Genomic DNA, 19,936 nt, shown 5'->3' with positions numbered 1-19,936 from the left:
ACCTGTTAATTTGCTTCTTGTAGTTTTTAATAGTGTAGTAATTGTTTTAATTAGTAAACTCTAGAAACACAAAGGAAGTCATAGTAAAGAAAAGATGGTACTTATCAGAGATAGTGTCTTATAAATAATTATAAAAAGGGGCAGTTTCTGTGAATTCTGACAAGGATAATGATTGCATTTATAAAAGTGCTTTAAACTGGAACATAGCTTGAGTGTCATAAAAAATAGACGATAAACATACTATGGCCAGAATGTATTTTACGATGAAAGAGGTTTTTAAAAATAGCTTTTTTATCTGAAAAAGTTAAATGCTTTCTTTCAAAATATAACTTCCTATGTTGAACTGGTAAGTTTAATTAGAAGGAATGAGCAATCAGTATCATGGGTGTTTGCTCCAGGTAGGAGAAACCAAGCTTCTCTTTACCATAGATTTGTTTCTTCTTCACAAAGAGGGGTGGATGGGAAGCCAAAGCAAGGTCCTTAGTAGTAAGACAAGGAAAGCCCCTCCATCCGCAGGAATCTCTGAATTAAATACAGAGCAATTACAATGTGGTGGAACTCCTGCCTTCAGAATGAGTAAACTCTGGGACAGGAAAATAGGTGGCTGGGTTTTTTCTTCCAGGTGACTGATTTTGGCTTAGCAGTGAAGAAGCATGGAAGGAGTGAAGCCATGCTGCAGACCACATGTGGGACTCCTATCTATATGGGTAAGTTAGTAGATTTAAAATGATCTTTCTATATAAAGAGGTAGAACCACTAATGTAAATTAAAACTTGAACGACTTGAAAGAACTCCTAAAACTCAATACCAAAAAAAAACCCGATTAAAAAAATGGGCAGATGACATGAACAGACATTTCTCCAAAGAAGACACATAGATGACCACCAGACACATGAAAAGATGGTCAACATCACTCAACATCAGAGAAATGCAAATCAAAACCACAAGGAGATAACACCTTACTCCTGTCAGAGTGGCTAAAATCAACAACACAAGAAACAACAAATGTTGGCAAGAATGAGGAGAAAAGGAACCCTCGTGCACTGTTGGAGGGAATGTAAATTGGCGCAACCATGATGGAAAACAGTGTGGTGGTTCCTCAAAAAGTTAAAAATAGGAATGCCATATGATACAATAATTCCACTTCTGAGTATTTATCTGAAGAAAATGAAGACACTAATTTGGAAAGATATGTGTACCTCCATGTTCATTGCAGCATTATTTACAGTAGCCAAGATATGGAAACAACCTAAGTGTCCATCAATAGAGGAATGGATAAAGAAGATGTGGTATGTATGGGTGTGTGTTATTATTCAGCCATAAGAAAGAATGAAATCTTGCCTTTTGCAACAACACAGATGGACCTAGAGGGTATTATGCTAAGTTAAATAAACAAGACAGAGAGAAGAAAATACCATATGACTTCACTTAAATGTGGAATCTAAAAAAATAAATGAACAAACAAAATAAAACAGAAACAGACACTTGTAGATACAGAGAACAAACTGGTAGTTTAGGGGTGGATGGGCAAAATAAGTAAAGGGGATTAAGAGGTATAATCTTCCAATTATAAAATAAATAAGTCATGGGGATGTAAAGTATAGCATAGGGAATATAGTCAATAATATTGTAATAATTTTGTATTAGAAGGAATGAGCAATCAGTATCATGGGTGTTTGCTCCAGGTAGGAGAAACCAAGCTTCTCTTTACCACAGATTTGTTTCTTCTTCACAAAGAGGGGTGGATGGGAAGCCAAAGCAAGGTCCTTAGTAGTAAGACAAGGAAAGCCCCTCCATCCGCAGGAATCTCTGAATTAAATACAGAGCAATTACAGTGTGGTGGAACTCCTGCCTTCAGAATGAGTAAACTCTGGGACAGGAAAATAGGTGGCTGGATTTTTTCTTCCAGGTGACTGATTTTGGCTTAGCCAAAACTAGACTTTTCATGGTGATCATTTAGTAATGTACATAAATGTCAAATCACTATGTCATATACCTGAAACTAATATAATGTTGTACGTCAACTACAATTAAAAAAAAAAAAAAAAAACAGAAAAAAAACCCTCAAGCAATTTGATTTTGCCACAATATGACTTACTGGCCCTGATCAAGCTACTTTTTCTTTTCTTAGGTCAAATAATTTCATTGTTTTAGCATTTTTCTCACAGTTTATCTTTAAAGATTGTAGTTTTTATTGGTTTTTTGGACTCTTCTTATAGTTGTTTATACCTCTTAGGTAATCATACCCCAAACTTAATTATTGGTTTTGTTAACTCATGCTGAAATCATGTGTGTGTTTTACTTCTTTCCAATTCTTATCCAATTTTATTACCATCAAATGGTACATCCTAAAGCTACTGATTAAATATATTTTGTAAAGCAACCGTTTATCATTTTTCTAAGTGCGACTTTTAACAGCTTTACCGAAGTACAATTTAAATGCCGTAAAAAATGTACTATTCAGTGATTTTTCTAAATTCACAGAGTTGTGCAGCCATCACCACATTTCAGTTTTAGAATAATTCTACCCCAGAAGGTTGCCTCATGCCCATTTGTCCTTCATCTCATTCCCATCCCAATCCCCAGGTAACCACGAATCTATATTTACCTTTCCTGTACATTTCATCTAAAGGAAGTCATACCATAAGTTGTCTTTTATGTTGGCCTTCTTTCACTTAGTGTAATGTTTTTGAAGTATCTTCCTCTTGTACCTGTAGTCTATCCCTTTATATTTCTGAACAGTTCTCTGTTGTATGGCGATGCCACATTTTGTTTATTGTTTCCAGTCTGGGGCTATTATGGATAATGCTGCTATGAACATTTGTGTACAAAATTTAACATGGACATGTTTTCCTTGGGTAGCTACCTAGAAGTGAAGTTGCTGGGTCGTAAATTATAAAAAAAGATTTTATTTATTTATTAGAGAGAGCACAGGTTGGGGGAGGGAGAGGCAGAGTGAGAAGCAGGCAGAGGGAGAAGCAGGCTCCCCGTTCAGCAGGGAGCCCGATGCAGGGCTCAATCCCAGGACTCTGAGTCATGACCTGAGTTGAAGGCAGACGCTTAACCGACTGAGCCACCCAGGCACCTGCCCCTTTATGTTTGACTTTTTAAGAAACTGCCAAATGTTTTTTTCAAAGTGGCAGTAGCATTTGACCTTTTTACTAGCAATGTATGAGGGTTCCAGTTTCGTTGTATCCTTGTTGACTCTTTTTTTTTTTTTAAAGATTTTATTTATTTGACAGAGAGAGACACAGCAAAAGAGGGAATACAAGCAGGGGGAGTGGGAGATGGAGAAACAGGCTTCCCACAGAGCAGGGAGCCCAATGCGGGGCTCAATCCCAGGACCCTGGGATCATGACCTGAGCCAAAGGCAGACGCTTAACAACTGAGCCACCAAGGCACCCCTCCTTGTTGACTTGTGATAATTACCTTTCTTTCTAATTATAGCCACTGTAAAGGGTGTGAAGTAGTAGCTTATTGTGGTTTTTAATTTGGTAATTTAATTTTCCTAATGACCAATGATGTTGAGCATCTTTTCATGCAGTTATTAGTCGTTCATAATCTTCTTTGATGAAATGTCTATTCAAATCTGTACCTATGAGATGATTATATTTTTCTCTTTAAATTTATTAGTGAAATAATTGCATTAATAGGTTTTGAAAATGTTGAACCATCCTTGCACTTTTAGATTAAACTCCACTTGGCTTAATAAACTGCTTTATTCAGTTTGTCACCACTTTATTTAGGACTTTGAGTGTAGCTTTCTTTCTTTTGTGCTGCCCTTGTCTTTTTTGATGTTAGTGTTACTCTAGCCTCATTTAAAAAATAGCATGCTCATGAATCACTTAAGTAACAGAAACTATCTGTTATATTAATAAATTATTAGTTTGATGAAATTTCCCCTTAAAATTTTTTTGGCCCTGGTACCTTTTGGTAGATTAAGTTTCTATTATATTTTCAATTTATACTGGGTTATTCAAGTTTTCCACACCTTTTTGAATCATTTTGATAATTTATGTTTTTCTAGAAAATTGTTCATTACATTGAGATTTTAAGTTTTATGACATAAATATGCATATATTATAACTTTGTGATTCTCCTATGTATCTGTGACTATCACCCTAATTATTCCTAATATTTTTTAAGACAGTCATGTGATGTAAGATAAGCAATATGGCCTGTGACATCACCTGGCTAACTCAGGATTCCAGCTCTGTCACTTAGTCTGGTGAGCCCTTGGCAAACAACTTAACTGCTTTTGTTGTGGTTCTACATCTGTACGATGGGGATTATGTCATCCATTTATCAAAAAATTTTTGAGGGTCTACTTTGTGTCAGGACTGGCCTGGGTATTGGGAATATAACAGTGAACAAAGTATAAAAATGTCATGTTGGTGCAAACATTAAACAAAGTAAAAAAGTAAAATGTCTGCTATTACCTGGGATGTTAGAGAGAAGTGCTAAGGAAGAAAAATAAAACAGGGAAGGGGAGAGGATATACTTAGGATGGTAATAATAAGATCTTTCTTACCAGGTTGACATGAGAATTAAATGAGAAAATATATGTAAAGAGCTTAGCACAATACCTGAGAGTGCTCAATTTAAGCTCTTGTAATAATAATAATCATTTTTTTCTTGATCAAATTTTTTAGTGGTTAGGACAATTTATTGGGCTTTCAAAGAACCAATTCAAGTCTAATATTATTTGGTTGACTTTTTTATTAATTTCTGCTTTTATTTTTCTGGATTCCTTCTATTTTCTTTTGGTTTATTTTTTAACTTCCATAAGTTAAATGGTTATTTATGTTCAGTCTGTGTATTTCTTTCTTCACTCTGAGTATTTCTTTGACCATTTCTTTTGCTAGACAGTGTTCTTTTTAACTATTATTCACTTCTTAATAGTCTATCATTTTAGTCTTCTTTAATCTAAGAATTATTTAGAAGTGCTTTTAGAATTTTCCAGGTTGTTAGGATGTATTTGATTTTCATGTGAATACGTGTTAGTTTTCCTAGCCTTTTGGTTTTTCTTTCTGGTGTTCTTCATTGTTCTAGGCAATTGTGACTTAAAGGTCTTCAACTTCTAAAATTGTTTTTTGTGATTGAACACATGGTTGGTTTTTGCAAATGTTGCATTGGATATTGTTGACCACAAAAATTTCTCTGTGTGTGTATTTATAAAATCAAATGTGATACCTTTGTGATTTAAACTTTCCATATTAATTTTGTTTGCTTCTGTTGATTTCTAAGACAGAGATTTATTAAAGTCATCCACCAAGACAGGGCTTTGACAAATCTTTTTCTACCTTTTGTAGATTTCTTTAGAAAAATATCTTACTTTATTGAAGTATAATTTGCATACAATAAAATGCACAAATTTTAAGTGTACAAAGTTTGATGACTTTTGACAAATGCATATGCTTATGTAATCACCACCTCAATGAAGGTATAGAACATCTCTATCACCCCAGAAAATTCCTTTGTGTTCCTCTCTGTTAGTCTCCCACCCAGACCGCAGGAACCATTGATGATTTTTATCACCAAAACTTAATTTTGCTTGTCTAGAACTTTATTTAAATTGAACCAGACAGCGTACATTCTTGTGTCTGTCTTCATCTGTTCCATGTCATGATTTTGAGACTTACCCATGTCGTATCAGTAGTTTATTCATTTTATTGCCGAGGAGTATACCTAGTTCTGTATTTGTTTTTTTGTTTTTTGGGTTTGTTTTTTTTTTTTGCCTCCTTGACGTATTAAGTTTTGAAACTGTTTTATCTTGTTTGGGAAAAGGCTACTTTAGATTCTGTTCATATCCTCCTGTTGGCAAAAGACATCTGGTCTGTAGTTACATGGGGAAAATATATCCAAGCACCCTGAGTTTTATGCCTGCTTATTAGCTGTCTACACTGATAACAAGTGAGAGAACAAGAGAGAAGACAGATGGTTTGTGGAGCTTTGCTGACTTCCTAAATGGCTCCTTGGCACTGTTACTGTGGCCTCCGCCTTCCTGTGAGAGCTGTGATGGCAGCGCACGTGGAAACACCCCCGTCGTTAAGACGGCTCTGAGGGACCCAGGCCGCCATCCCGGCCCCCGCTGTGCAGGGCACCCAGTGTGGACGCTAGTCACAGACTTGCCCTTGTCAGTGACTCACTGTTCAAGAGCCACTTGACCTTTAGGGATTCAGTATTTAAAGAGTGTAAGTAGAGGTAAGGAATAATAGTTGCTTAGAGGAAAATAAATGCTAAGTAATTTTCAATGATATGGAAATGAATAACTCAGTTTTGTTAATTATCTATTGTTGAGCCTTTGCTCATTGTTTCTTCTCTTTCCTTTTTGTTTCCTTTTGGTTGATTTTTAGTTCCTTTGACAAGAGGCAGAGGAAGTGAAATGCTGTTTGCTTTTAGTAGTTATAGAAGGTGTGTGTGAGTGTGTGTGAATGTGTGTGTGAGTGTGTGTGTGTGTGTGTGTAGGGCAGGAGAATGAAACTTTTCTAAAATAAAACCACCTTTTATGTGGGAGGCACTCTGTAGCTGTGTAACTTGAGGCAAGTCACTTCATACACCGGAACCTTAGTCTCCTCACTGGCAAAGTGAGCCGAATGTCTACATACCCATCTCGCAAGATTCTTCACATGATTTACACAAATAACATAATTTATAAAAAAGTGCTTTGTAAACATTAAAGTTCTATTGAAATATATACATCTATATTTCATTTTTATGTTTACATCTGTTTTATTCTTTCTTTTTCCTTAAAGAAAGATATTTGACCCCTAGCCATAAAGGCACAATAGACTATTCCTGAAATACCATATGTGACATTTTAAAAGCCACTTAACAAGCCAGCCATTATAATCTAATCATTAAAATGTGCTACCTTAAAGTAAAACAAAACAAAACAAAACAAAAAACTACACACACAGACACACACAACTACTGTGAGAAGATTGTTTAAAGGAACCCTATTGTGAACACATTGTAAAGTATGGAGCACAGAGTTGGGGAGTCAGGAGTACCCGGATCCTAGTCCTAGTTGGCTTTTTTATCCAGTTATGTTGTAGGAGCTCTCTCTTTGTCTTAGTTTTCTCATTTAGAAAATGCGGAAAATAATTCATATTCTGTCATAGGAGTGATGTTATTATTATTATTATTTTACTAAAATGATTTATAACCATTTATCTTAGTTTCTCTGTGAATCCAGATTTCCACATATTGGGCTTGCTTTAAATTATATCCACTTAAGGCATGTATTCAATTCTATTTTGGGAAAAGAACTGAGATATTGTTGTCTTCTACTATAACTACACAATCTTTGCAAAATCATTTCTTAACAATTTCAAAGGAATGGAGAGCAGTACATTTAGTTACACAGTTTATGCCATTGTTCCATTAGAAGCTAAATGACAGGAGTGAGGGTACAGTGACATCAATTGTTCAGGCCTGTACATTATTCATTTAACATCTGCTGTTGGTTCTCTTTTTCCCTGTGGGGGAATAAATTACAACACATCAGCACAGTTTTCATGCTTTGTGTTTAAGCATTTAAACTTCATTTATTGTATTATTAATATTATTTCATTTCTGCTTATTTGGCAGCCCCTGAAGTTATCAATGCCCACGACTATAGCCAGCAGTGTGACATTTGGAGCATAGGTGTCATAATGTACCTTCTGTAAGTAGCCTGCTAAATGTGCAGTTTAAAATGAATTGGTAGTCTCTAACAGCAGACTAGAATTACAGAGATTTTAAATGAAAACTCGGCAATATAGTTTTTAAAAAGTGACTGAAAAAACAATTGGGAAGCCATTCTAAAAGCTCTCTTATTAGTTGTCAGTGACATCCATTAGATAGTTTTTTAATACTATAAATTTATAACATACAGGTTTGCTTTTCATGGACCTATAAATGCTACAATACCTGAGCCAAGTGAAAAACTTGCTTAACACCTCTCTGATCTTTTGTTACAGACCAGAAAGTTTCTTTGTACTTTCTCCAGAGATTCAGTTATAGCCCATCGGATAGAGAGAGGTACTGGGGCCTGGCACTTAGCTGCCCTATGGACCTGGCATATGTGAGAAGTGAACACTAACTAGACAGGAGTTCAGCCCAGGATCTGGGGACTATTCTATAGTTTCCAATCCTCTTACTGCTACTGAAAACATCGCTGTTTCTGGCTCTTCCTTCTGTCTCACTCTCAAGATTCCATCAAACCCCACGTCCTGTTCATTTTTCCTTTGCAGTGTCCTCACCTCTTCCTTCATTTCTCTTCACTTGTATTATTTCTCCTCACTTGTATCATTTCTCCTGATGACCCATCTTCTAGAATATTACAATGTCTGTCTGACTGTTCTCCCTGCCTCCGTTCTCCTTCCCCAGTTCATCCTTCACATTGCTGTCAGGATTATCTTTCTAAATCACCATCTGATTGTACTACCTTTCTGATTCCCAACTTCTGATAATTCTGCCTTGTTATAGAAGAATGTCAGAGCCTCCCAGCATGGCATGACGGCAAGTCTCCCATGACCTGGCTCCAGCATGCCTCTCCAGTCTCGGGCTAGCTGTGTATCCCATGCACCTGCTCTATGTGCAGCAACTCTAGACCATTCTTCATGATTCGCATACCCTGTATCACATGTCTCTGAGTCTTTGCTCATGCAGTTCCTTCCACTTACAATTGTTTTTACTTCTCTACTAACCTTTCTCCTGGGCCCTCCAGCTCAAACATTAACACCTTCTGTTTCCCTAACTCCTATCTACCCCAGCAGAGTTACTGCACTCATTATGTATATACATTCCCACACTCCACAGAGGATTTAAAGCAACATGCAAAAAATGCATGCAAAACAATAACACTGAAAGAAAAACAATAATATTTCACCAGGAAAGTTTGCACATGTGTGAATTGGACAGACTTGTTCACTTTCCTATGTTTTTATAGCACTTTTAAAAATTAGATTATACTATTGTAATATAATTATTAGATTATGTATATTTTTTCTCTGTTTTTGTTTTCCTTGGTCTAAATTCCATGAAGGACAGAGATCTTATGTTATTCATCTTTGCATCCCTCATATCTGGTACAATAGTAGGCATGTAGTCAGTGCTCAGCATATGTTTGTTAAATTGAATTAAAGCAAATTGTCTAAGAGGTGTTCTGAAAAGTTAGTGGCCATTGTTCTGCCTTGTGGTGAGTATGAACATTTTTACACGGACGCAACATTAGTTTTATGGTCATATTGAAGATTTCACTGTGCACTACCTCTTCCAGATCATTTCTAAATATTGACATCAGAGTAGTTACATTTTCACAGTGCTGTGAAATGGAATACACAGGCAGTAGAAATTGGAAGATGTGATTGTAGCTGTAACTCAGATGGTCAACACACATCACTGCTTAGATTGCATAAAGTATAAACGTATTCACAAAGTTTTTGATCACTGTCTTGTGCTAATTAGAATCATACCGTAAAAATTCTGAGCCTTAGTTTTTAATTAAAAATATCACTATTTTGGGCGCCTGGGTGGCTCAGTCGGTTAAGCGACTGCCTTCAGCTCAGGTCATGATCCTGGAGTCCCGGGATCGAGTCCCACATCGGGCTCCCTGCTCCGCAGGGAGTCTGCTTCTCCCTCTGACCCTCCCCACTCTCATGCTCTCTCTATCTCATTCTCTCTCTCAAATAAATAAATAAAATCTTTAAAAAAAAATCACTATTTTAATTTAGTGTTTTATACTTGTAAGAATTTCCAGACAAGTCAAACATAATATATGTAATCTATTATTACACAATTCATGGGGTGTTTGCTGCTGCTTAGTTTGAATTTGTTGTTAAAGAAAGTGATAGTGTAGTACACACCTAAAATTTTTTCTCCTTCTTAAAGATATAATTTTAATTTTTCTGCTTCAGAGCACGGCTGCATATCATCATAATGACATCTTTTTTTCCTTTACGGTAAACTCTTACTTAGCTAATCAGTGCCTATTCATTAATTTGCCTGAGCCCGGTGTTCTTACAGATAATTTCTTTCACCAAGGGCATAAACATACTACCTTCTCCAGGGGGGGTATTTTCTTGTTTATCAGTTACCCCTGATTTATTTCTGCTTAATTGGACAATGATAACATACTTTCTCAAGGTGAAATTAACATAAATACTCTGCACGGGTACTATCCTCTGTTGTTGTGATTCCTAAGACATAGGCAACAGAAAATAATAGAAAGGCTTTAGAGGCATTTTTCATGTCTTGGATTCCCTTTTCTGGATGTGCAGAAAATTGCTGTCATAAAATTTCATATGCTGCTGATTGACCAACCATTAGATACATTTTGTGAAAGTAAAATTGCAAAGGACAGAAAAAAGGGGGATTTTTTAAACACAGCCCTTAAGCTATAGTTGCATGCTAGTCAGGCAATGCAGGAACAGCTAAGAAATTGGTGAATGTGCATATCACTGGATGTTAACAGACTCAATGAGCTGGGCTTTTGCTGGCCTGTACTTGTTATAATAGATAGTAATTGTAGATAAGACCATTTTTCTGGCCTTTTTTTTTTATTGCATTTTAAAGCTAAACACTAGTGAGGCAAATAAGATCGGAGAGAGGAAGGTCAGAACAAGCTGGAGAAATAAAAAGTATTAAAATAAGAGATTGCAGAACAATTTGATAAATACTGATCTCTTAACAAGAAGCTACTGCAAATGAAAAACTCTGTTTTCCAGCCTAGGTTGATAAACTACAAGGATGAAAGCAACTGTTTCCCCTAGGAAGTCGTCATCATCGTCCTCATTATCACATAAAATATTTATTAAATTTAGATTAATTCAAAAAATGCTCATGGCAAAGATTTTAAAAAAACTTAAAAATGGAACTTTAAAAATCAGTAAAAATCTAACTGCTAGGAGGCTTAGAGGTCATATACTTATGTACATAATAGGCTAGCATTTGGGCAGTATAATGGGATTATATCATTTTATTCTCTCAGTAATAAAGTGGAAAAATCTAATCCTGAGAGTTGAAGAACAGGCATACAGTGTGGCCTCTGTGACGAGCCCAGGTCCAGCTTCTGTCTGGCTGTCATTGGGAAAATCTGGTTGTTGGCTACCGGGCTGTACTCAGCTGTTGGGGTTGACAATAAAGATGATAGCTAACATTTGTCCAGAATGTATTATGAGGAACTGAACTCAACTTTTAAGCAAGTTCTTGCAGTTTTGGACTGGATTACTTACTGAAGCACAGGCTTGCCATGCTTTTTCTAAAATATAGTACAAAATTTCCTTTTTAAAAAAAATATATATTTTTTATTTATTTATTTTAGAGAGAGAGCGCGCACACATGTGCACAAGGTGGGGAGGGGCTGAGGGGGAGGGAGAGGGACAAGCAGACTCCACACTCAGTGCAAAGCTGTCTCTGGGCTCGGGGCTCAATCGCATGACCCTGAGATCATGCATGACCTGAGCCGAAATCAAGAGTTGGAGGCTTAACCGACGGAGCCACCCAGGCGCTCCAATACAGTACTTCCTTTTACAAGATTCTGAACACACACAGTCCCTGTATTACAGAATGTGCCTCAAGCCCAGGTTTACTTCATACATACTGCTGGTGGTTTTACTGATATTGGTCATTATGTATGCTCAGCTTTCATTCCAGACTGAAGGGTCAAACCATCATCATCCAGATTGTCTTCATTTTGTATACCATTTTTGAAGAGTTGTTGCCTTTTTAATGGATTTTTGGCTTTGACTCAGAGCCTATAGACCCCAGGGTTATTCTTAGTTTATTTTTACTAACATTGGTATAGTATTTTACCATGGATAAAACCCTTACAGGATCATTAGACTCTGAAAACTCTCACTGGACTCTGATAACTCAATATATTTTCCCCTAAGTCCAGTTTGAATTATGTACCTTAAGCACTACCTTACCTTTGCTCACATTGAAGTGTATCTCCACTATTATTTGTGCACTTAAAATCACACACCTGCTTGTATTTTGGTCCTGTTTAAGCTTAGTTTTCCCCATCTGGAAGACCTTTGGGTCATGTGCAGATCTGGAGATTTCAGTGTATATAAGGTCCTGTCACTGATCTTGCAAAACCTCCTTTGCTCCCATTTCTACCTCCAGAGGGAGATACCCACCTCTAGCTATCCTTCACTTAAGTTTGAAGCACCACTATTTCCAAGTTCTGTGGAAACTTAATTTTTAAAAGCTTCATTTTGATTATTTAAAAAGAATCTAAACAAAATGATTGCCTTTGTGGTAGATTATGTGGAGAACCACCGTTTTTGGCAAGCTCAGAAGAGAAGCTTTTTGAGCTAATAAGAAAGGGAGAACTACATTTTGAAGATCCAGTCTGGGAGTCCATAAGTGATTGTGGTAAGTATAGATCTGTCATTATTTACTAAAGCAAATGTATGTAATATAAAAAACTTGGCCAATAATTCAAATACTCTCAATCTCTGTTTTCGTCATTAAATTTACTTGTAGAAATAAACACTGTTTACTTGTGGAATAGTGATCTCTTCACTGTGATTGTTGTAGTCAAAACTTCCAACAAAAACAGAAATTACATAATAAAAATTGAAGAGGAAGTTGCTGATCGTCCAGCCCAGTTTTACTGTAGATCATAAACCAGCAAATCCGGGCAATAAAACCTCACTTTAGGCCTGAAACTTTATTAATTAGCCATTTATTCTGATGATATTTATTTTATAATTGGAATCTTCCCTTCATGTCATATAGACCTAATCCTAAATAAACTGGAAAATGTATGGTATTAATTGTAGTTAAGATAAGATTTTCAGGATTTCCCCTTATTTGCAGCTAAAAGTGTTTTGAAACAGCTTATGAAAGTAGATCCTGCTCACAGAATCACAGCTAAGGAACTACTAGATAACCAGTGGATAACAGTAAGTTACAATATTACTTCTTTTTTTTCTTTTGGACATGCTACCATTGCTTTTTTTTTTTTTTTTTTAATTTGGTCTTGTAGTTTATATATAGTCCTAAAACAGCCAAGTAGTTTCATCTTCTGACAAGTTAAAAAATTATTGAGTCTTAACACATTTCTGAAATGGGTATTTTCAAACTATTAAAACTATTACCACAGTTGTTTATAAATGTTTATAGAGGCTTAAATGAACTCTTCTTTGCTCCATGCCATGACGGTATCAAGTCTGGTAGAGGAGAGCTGGGAAATGCCCCATATGAAAACTAATAATGAAACAGTCTGTTTAGACAAGTGACGTAAAGCCTGGAAGAGTCCACTTCTCTTTCAACTCTTTGGACGCAAGGAATCTTTGGGGACTTAGAAAAACCAAGATCTTCTAAGAGTGGCTGTTACCTGGCCTGAAATCTTGAGTAATTATTCATTTACATGTTGCTTCCCCCATCAGACTTATTGCCTTCAGCATAGACCCTGTATCATACCGAGCTTTGTATTCCTGTACCAGAGCATTACCTGGTCACAATAGGAACCTTGGAAGAAGCTGCTACTTCTCCATATTTATCCTCTTTTTGTTCTGTGGTAACGAGGATCCTCACTAGCTGGAAACACTGCTATCTAGTCTTCGTTGCTGGTTATCCCTAGTTTTTGTTAGTTATCATGATGGCAGAAGTAGGAGCAATTTTCGGGAAGTGTCCTTGAATGGAGGGCATATGGCATTCCTCAGGTGCATCTTCTTTCCCGGTGAATGGAATACAGATGGGATGGCTGGAGTTTGACTAGCCATATTAGACCATAAAGTGGAATCCATAAACTGAGGATGGCAGAGCAACAGGATGCAAGGAAGCAGGGCTTTTAGCTCACAGAGCCCCCGTGCCAGCCCTTGACTACCCACCTCCAGACTTTTTCATGAGCAGGAAACAAACTTCTGTCATCTTTGAGACACTGTCAGATATGTTATTGGGCCTAATACCATTAATCTATACTCAATAATTGTTGAATGAGCGAATGATTCAATAAGTGAATAGGTCTGTAGGTATCTCAGAAAATGTCCAAGAACTGAGTTTGGAGATTTCTAAAGACACCTGGGAACTATTGCTAAGCAGTATTCATCTGTGAAAATATTATTGTACATCTATTATTTGCTAGACACAGTGCAACGTACTGTTGCTGGTATGCTTACATTGTAGTAGCATTGTTGCAGAATGATGGTGGCTTGGATGGGGTGGTAGCAACAGAGTTGGAGAATAATAAATGCAGTATGTTTTTTAGATATAGTGACGGGACTTGATGGTGGCTTAGATGAGGAATGAGGATAAGGGAGGAATCAAGGATGACTTCCAGATTTTGCTGTAATAGCTGGTGGGACCATGATGGTGCCATTTACTGAGATGTGGAACACTGTGGGAAAAATAGGTTTTTTTTCCAGGGTGAGGGTGGTAGATCAAGAGTTCCATACTAGATATGCAAAGTCTGAGATGCCCATGTGGCATCCAAGTGGAAATATTAAATAGATAATCGAATATATGAGTCTGGAACTGGGGAAGTCCGAGCTGGAGATATAAATTTGGGAATCATGAGTGTATAGACGCCATGTAAAGTCATTAGGCTGCAGAGATAAGTTAGGAAGAAAAGACAGAAAGGAGAAGAGGCCCCAGCAGCCTGCCGTTGGATACTACAACATTCAGAAGAGGAGACACCAGCCATGGGGGCTGAGAAGGGATGGCCGATGTGGAGAGAAGAAAATCGGGAGAGTGGTGCCAGCAAAGTTAGGTGAGAAGAATGTTGGAGAAAGTGAGAACAGTCAGCTCCCAGTTAAATGCTGCCAAGATGTCAAGACGAGATGAAGAGTTTCCATTAGACTGGCCAACAGAGGGGTTGATGGTGACCCTGAGGGCCCAGGTAAGTTTAGATACATATCAGAAACTTATAGTGATATCACTCTTCTTTTCAACTCTCTAGTTTTTCTTTGGCAATTTCCAATCATTGTTTTGAATAATATTTTTTCCTTGAAGGACTAAAAATCCAGTTTTCACTGAAAGCTGGGTTATATCTGCCCTCTTCTGTGAATGTGTTGATCTCCAAATGATTCTGTGCAGTAAGTCTTTCTGGCCTAAAGTAATTGTGCAAATGAGCTAGCAGCTAAATCCTTGCAAAACCGTTCTGAGGAGATTTGTAGTACAGCAAAATCAAAAACTGTAAAACAGATGGTGTGCCTTAGAAATCTCTCTCTTTTCAGCAGCACATAACATTCGGGTTTGGCCATTTAATTATTTGTTTTCTAATTAGTACAACTTTATTTCTGGCTTTGGTCATTTTTTCAGAAGTCTCCATTTTTGAGCCTCTGTAACATTTGTCTCTATGTAGTCTTTGCCAAATGGATAGAGAAGTGACAGATAGCGTGTACTATATCGGACTACCCTAAGGAGTTCAGTGTATGAAGTTTAGAATACTGGCATTTTATAAACTTCTGAAAGGCAAAACTCTTTTCTTCTTAACCACTTGAAGCCTTCCTGTAATTCATATCCTCTGTTTGAAATAATCTAAAAAGAATACGTTACTTCTCTCAGTACCTGGCTGCTTTATAACCAGAGCTTATCTTTTGCAATATCTAACATATAGTGACATTTTTTCAAAGAGCTTTATTGGATAAAAAGTTTTTATGATTCAGCCTATGTATTGTGCGTTTTGAAATATGGTATATCTCTGCAAAGTGTTCTGAGAAAAATAGTCATAGCTTCTCTATGTACATTTAAGTGAATGGAACTTAAAATAAACACATTTGTCATCCTGATTTCAAAAGTCAAAGATTAGATGTAAGGAAAACCAGCCAAGAAATGACTTTCCTACAAAGGAAGAGTTTGATGATGACTCCCATGGCCAGGAGTGTGCCTGCGATCCTCTTGAGTCTGTTTTTTCCTTCCTGTCCTCTTTCCTCTCAACAGTGGCTCAGGAGTTTATTCCATCTTATTAGGCAATTACAGTTGCTTCTTGGTATTCCTTCAAGTCCCCTTATGACATATAACACCAGGAATTTGCATGTTTAACAAGTTTCCCAGGTATTTTTAATGCCTACTTATATTTAAGAATGCAACTATAAATTAAGGAAATATTTTTCTTCTATGGCTTGTCATAGTTTCCAGATTTGAGCTCTTTCGGTTTTATTTATACATTCAGTAATTCCTTTGACAGATTTTGTGTGTGTGTGTGTGTGTGTGTCTACCATGTTGTGCTAGGTAATAAATAAAATATCATTAAAGATATATAGGGTATGGTCTCTGATATAAGGAACTTATAACCTGGTAAGAGAGACAAGCTGTGTAAAAGATATGATCAATGAAGAAAATGATAAATGACATAAGAAGACCAGAGATAACAGAGGCAAGCAAGTGTAAAATCAGGAAGTTCAATCTGACTGGCAGAGAAAATGCTCGAAGGAAAGAAGTGGGAAACGAACTTTTAAAAATGGAAAGAGAATTGTGAGAGGACTTGAATCTCAGGCTAAAAAGTTGTAACTTGCAGTCATAGATGGTAGAGAACAATGTACACTCTTTGAAATGAAGGAAATTATTGTTATAGTGCATCAGTCTTGCAAGGTGGCTTATTTTAAATGGGACAGCAGTCATTTAAATGTCTATTCATTTTAACAAGTATCTTTGGATTTTAATCCATCAGGCACCATTGGGGTTCAAAGATGAATAAAACACAGTCTCCCTCCTTAAGTAATTTACCACAAAGTACAATGTACTTTTTTTTATGGTCACACTTTGTGAAGGCACTTGTCATCAAGGTGTGGCGTCTAATCTCAGAATGGTCTTTCCTAGTGTGTGAACAAGGCCCTTCTTTTTACAAGTTATTATCCAGGTTTTTGTCATTAGCTTTTGACAATTAGCCTTAACATATACACTCTACATAAGAAAATGAAACTTTTCTGATGCCTAATTGTGGGGCATTTTTTTCTGACTGTATACTTTCATCCCAAATGTGTCAAAATCTTACCTTTATTTTACTATATTTAGTTATTCTTAAATTGTGAATTATCTTATGTATATGAATATGTCGAGGTCCTATTTAATGAAGGTTTCTATAAAAATTATGTTACAAAGCAGCTCATGAACCAGGAACCTTGGAGATTTATTCACTATCCAATGATAGGTAGATAGTTAATAATTCAGTAACTATTTATTGCATAACTACTATGTGCTGCGGAGGACACAGGGATGAGTCTGGCACAGCCCCTGTGCACAGGTTGCCCACAGCCTAATAGAGGGTTCAAAATAAAAATACAGGCAGTGAATGAGTATATAATAATGTGTGTGTATATATAAACATAAATAATATGTAAAATACACTATATGTTATATGTAAGTATACAATGACATGTGTTCTATAAAGATAAAAATACATATTTTATATATACTGTGCTATATAATACTATATAATACAATACGATACAATGTACGGTATAGTGCCATATAATGTAGTAGTGATACTAGGTTTTCAAGAAGAGAGCCATCATTCCCTTTAGGGGATTATAAAAACTACTTAAAGTGAAGGTAATGTGTGACCTGGCTCTGAAAGAGCGGGTAAAAGTAGAAATTAGTGTTACAGTTGTGGTAAGAAGGATGAGGATTCTAGGTAGGAAGAACTTTACAAAGATATATAGAGAAAAAAATGTGCAATATATTCAGAGAACATGAAGTATAGTAGTAATTCTGTTTTTCTAGAACCATAGAAGACATGTAGGGAAGTAGTGGGAAATTAAGCTGTAAAGGCAGGTTAGAACTATTTTACTCTAGACCTTGACTTATCTGGAGGAGACTTTATGTTTGGCTTGTTTGACAGAGGGTTGCTACTGGAAAGCTCTGCAGGACCCTGATCACAGCTGAACCTACTTGAGTTTCTCCTTTGTCCCTCTGATCCTTATAGGGTGACTTGGGTGGACTTCGATGAGGTCTGTGGGCTAAGAAGAGAACACCTATTCTAATGGAGTGTACTGCCTGGGAGAATAAGAAGCTGGAAAACCCCCAGGAGTAAATTTGAGTTGAAGGTCTTGAGAGAGCCTTACACACAGGTCATGGCTTAAGGGCAGAAGCAAGATCTTGATGAAGAGAGAGTAAAGCAGGAGTCAGGATCTCAGTGGAAACAGGATGGGCATTGGAGCAGGTTGGGGACAAGTAGCAAGTGTCTGAGACTCCTCACAGGTCAGCTCCATCAGTTAGTGGGCTGGTAGATGTATTGCTGGCAAGACAGACAGAACTTCAGGGAGAATAACCTGGCAAAAGTGTGTGTGGAACAGCTTGCTTGCTGGCAAGCAGAAGCTGGAGCACTGGGGTGCCTAGGTGGCTCAGTCGGTTGAGCATCTGACTCTTGATTTTGGCTCAGGTCATGATCTCAGGGTCGTGGGATCAAGCCCCATGTTGGGCTCCACACTCAGTGGGGAGTCTGCTTGAGATTCACTCTCCCTCCCTCTCCCTTTGCCTTTCCTCCCCACACCCCCCTGCCCACATGCTCTCTCTGTCTCTCAAATAAATAAATATTTTTTAAAAAAAGAAGTTGGAGCACTGAAATAGGACTTGGGTGAGATGATGAAGACTAGAATTCAGGCAAAGAGAGTGGAACAGAAAGGAGGGGGAAAATCAGATGTTAGGAAGAGAATCAACAGTTTTTCAACTAAGTAGAAATATTAGATAAAGGAGTACAAGGACTCAAAACTGTTTTTCAGGTGACTGGGAAAGACAAAAAGTCTGGAAGAATTGCTGGTTTCATAGATTAGAAAAAGAGTGAGGTGTTTTTTGGAACAGTATATTAAAACTTCTATGCTTGAGTAATTCCAAAAAGAGTATTGAAAAAATGGTGAATCTCCTAGGATATTTTTAGGTAGAGCTTAAAAAATTTTCACCCTAAATTTAATTAATTGCAAAGGATATAATTTCCTTAATATTGATAATTAAAAATAAAACTAATATTGTTTTTACATGAATAAGACATTCATCTTATGCCTTTGTAAAAATTTGTGATCAGTCTCTTCTTTAACAGGAACTATAGGTTATTCATTCTTTTCTTTGAATTTCTGTTGCTATTCCCCTTCTTTCACAAAATTTTATCCTAATATATATTTTTGCTGAAAGGTTTTTATTAATCATCCTATAATTTGTCTCATCTTGCAAGAAAAACGTTCAAATACATATTTAATTTTGTTTTTATTTGCTGTGATTTTAAGGTTCTAAATGTTTAAAAATTACTTAATGATGATTTATCATTATGATTATTAGTACATAATTGATCAAGAGAACATAATTATAATTTGCTATAATTATTAAGTATCACAAGTACAATTATATTGGAAATGCATCTCTGTACTGGATAGATAGGGCTGCATTTCCCCACCCCAAAAACTTTATTCATCCATGATTGACTATTACTTATTGTTAGAAAGAGACAGCATTCAGTTTCAATTGTATTGTTGTTTTAGTTTTTAAAGATGTAGGCACCTAGAACCTTATGTGAATATGTAGATGTGAATGGAAGGAGTTTCAACATAGCAGTGTCACTCAGCTCTTTAAATCTCTTTGAGTTAATTGTCAAAAACCACCCAGGGAAAGGCCTGCTAGAGAAGGTTCTGGTTCCTGCCAAGATGCTGAATTAGCACAGATTACTTCATCTTCTCTGAAGATTAAACCTAGAATAACTTTAGAGAAAAACCTCATGATACCAGGATTCAGAGAACAGCATGAGAAGTCCTTGGGAAGATGAAGGATTCATTTTGAGTTGCTGCCTATGGTGGGTGAGGCAACAGCCTGGAGCCAGGACAGGATGTTAAAGTAGGAAGACAAAAAAACCCAAGTTCCCCTTTTGCTTGTCTTCCTTTGCCTTGGGACATTGATGCCTGTCCCCTCACAGGGGTCTAAGAAATAAAATCAGAGCCAGCACTGAAGCCCTGTTTTGAGTGAGAAGCTAAGGAAAATGGGTGGGAATTGACTGGTTTTTGGCATTGACTCC

At 36.7% G+C, this 19,936-nt stretch overlaps 1 protein-coding gene across 11 annotated transcripts in view; it reads left to right on the top strand.

The window, feature by feature from the left end:
• STK33 (serine/threonine kinase 33) overlaps positions 1 to 19,936 on the top strand; it is a 160,283-nt gene that overhangs the window by 106,100 nt on the left and 34,247 nt on the right. For all 11 annotated transcript variants that reach the window (XM_054512072.1, XM_054512074.2, XM_054512073.2 and 8 more), the window contains 4 exons: positions 623 to 707; positions 7,594 to 7,669; positions 12,254 to 12,366; positions 12,814 to 12,899. In XM_054512072.1, coding sequence (XP_054368047.1) covers positions 623 to 707; positions 7,594 to 7,669; positions 12,254 to 12,366; positions 12,814 to 12,899 — 360 coding nt within the window. The remainder of the gene's footprint in view (positions 1 to 622; positions 708 to 7,593; positions 7,670 to 12,253; positions 12,367 to 12,813; positions 12,900 to 19,936) is intronic.

Source organism: Mirounga angustirostris, unplaced genomic scaffold (assembly GCF_029215605.1).
Source record: "Mirounga angustirostris isolate CCGP_5_RB_7025 unplaced genomic scaffold, mMirAng1.0.hap1 SCAF_13, whole genome shotgun sequence".
NCBI lineage: Eukaryota > Metazoa > Chordata > Mammalia > Carnivora > Phocidae > Mirounga > Mirounga angustirostris.
This window is presented reverse-complemented; position numbering and strand designations above follow the sequence as displayed.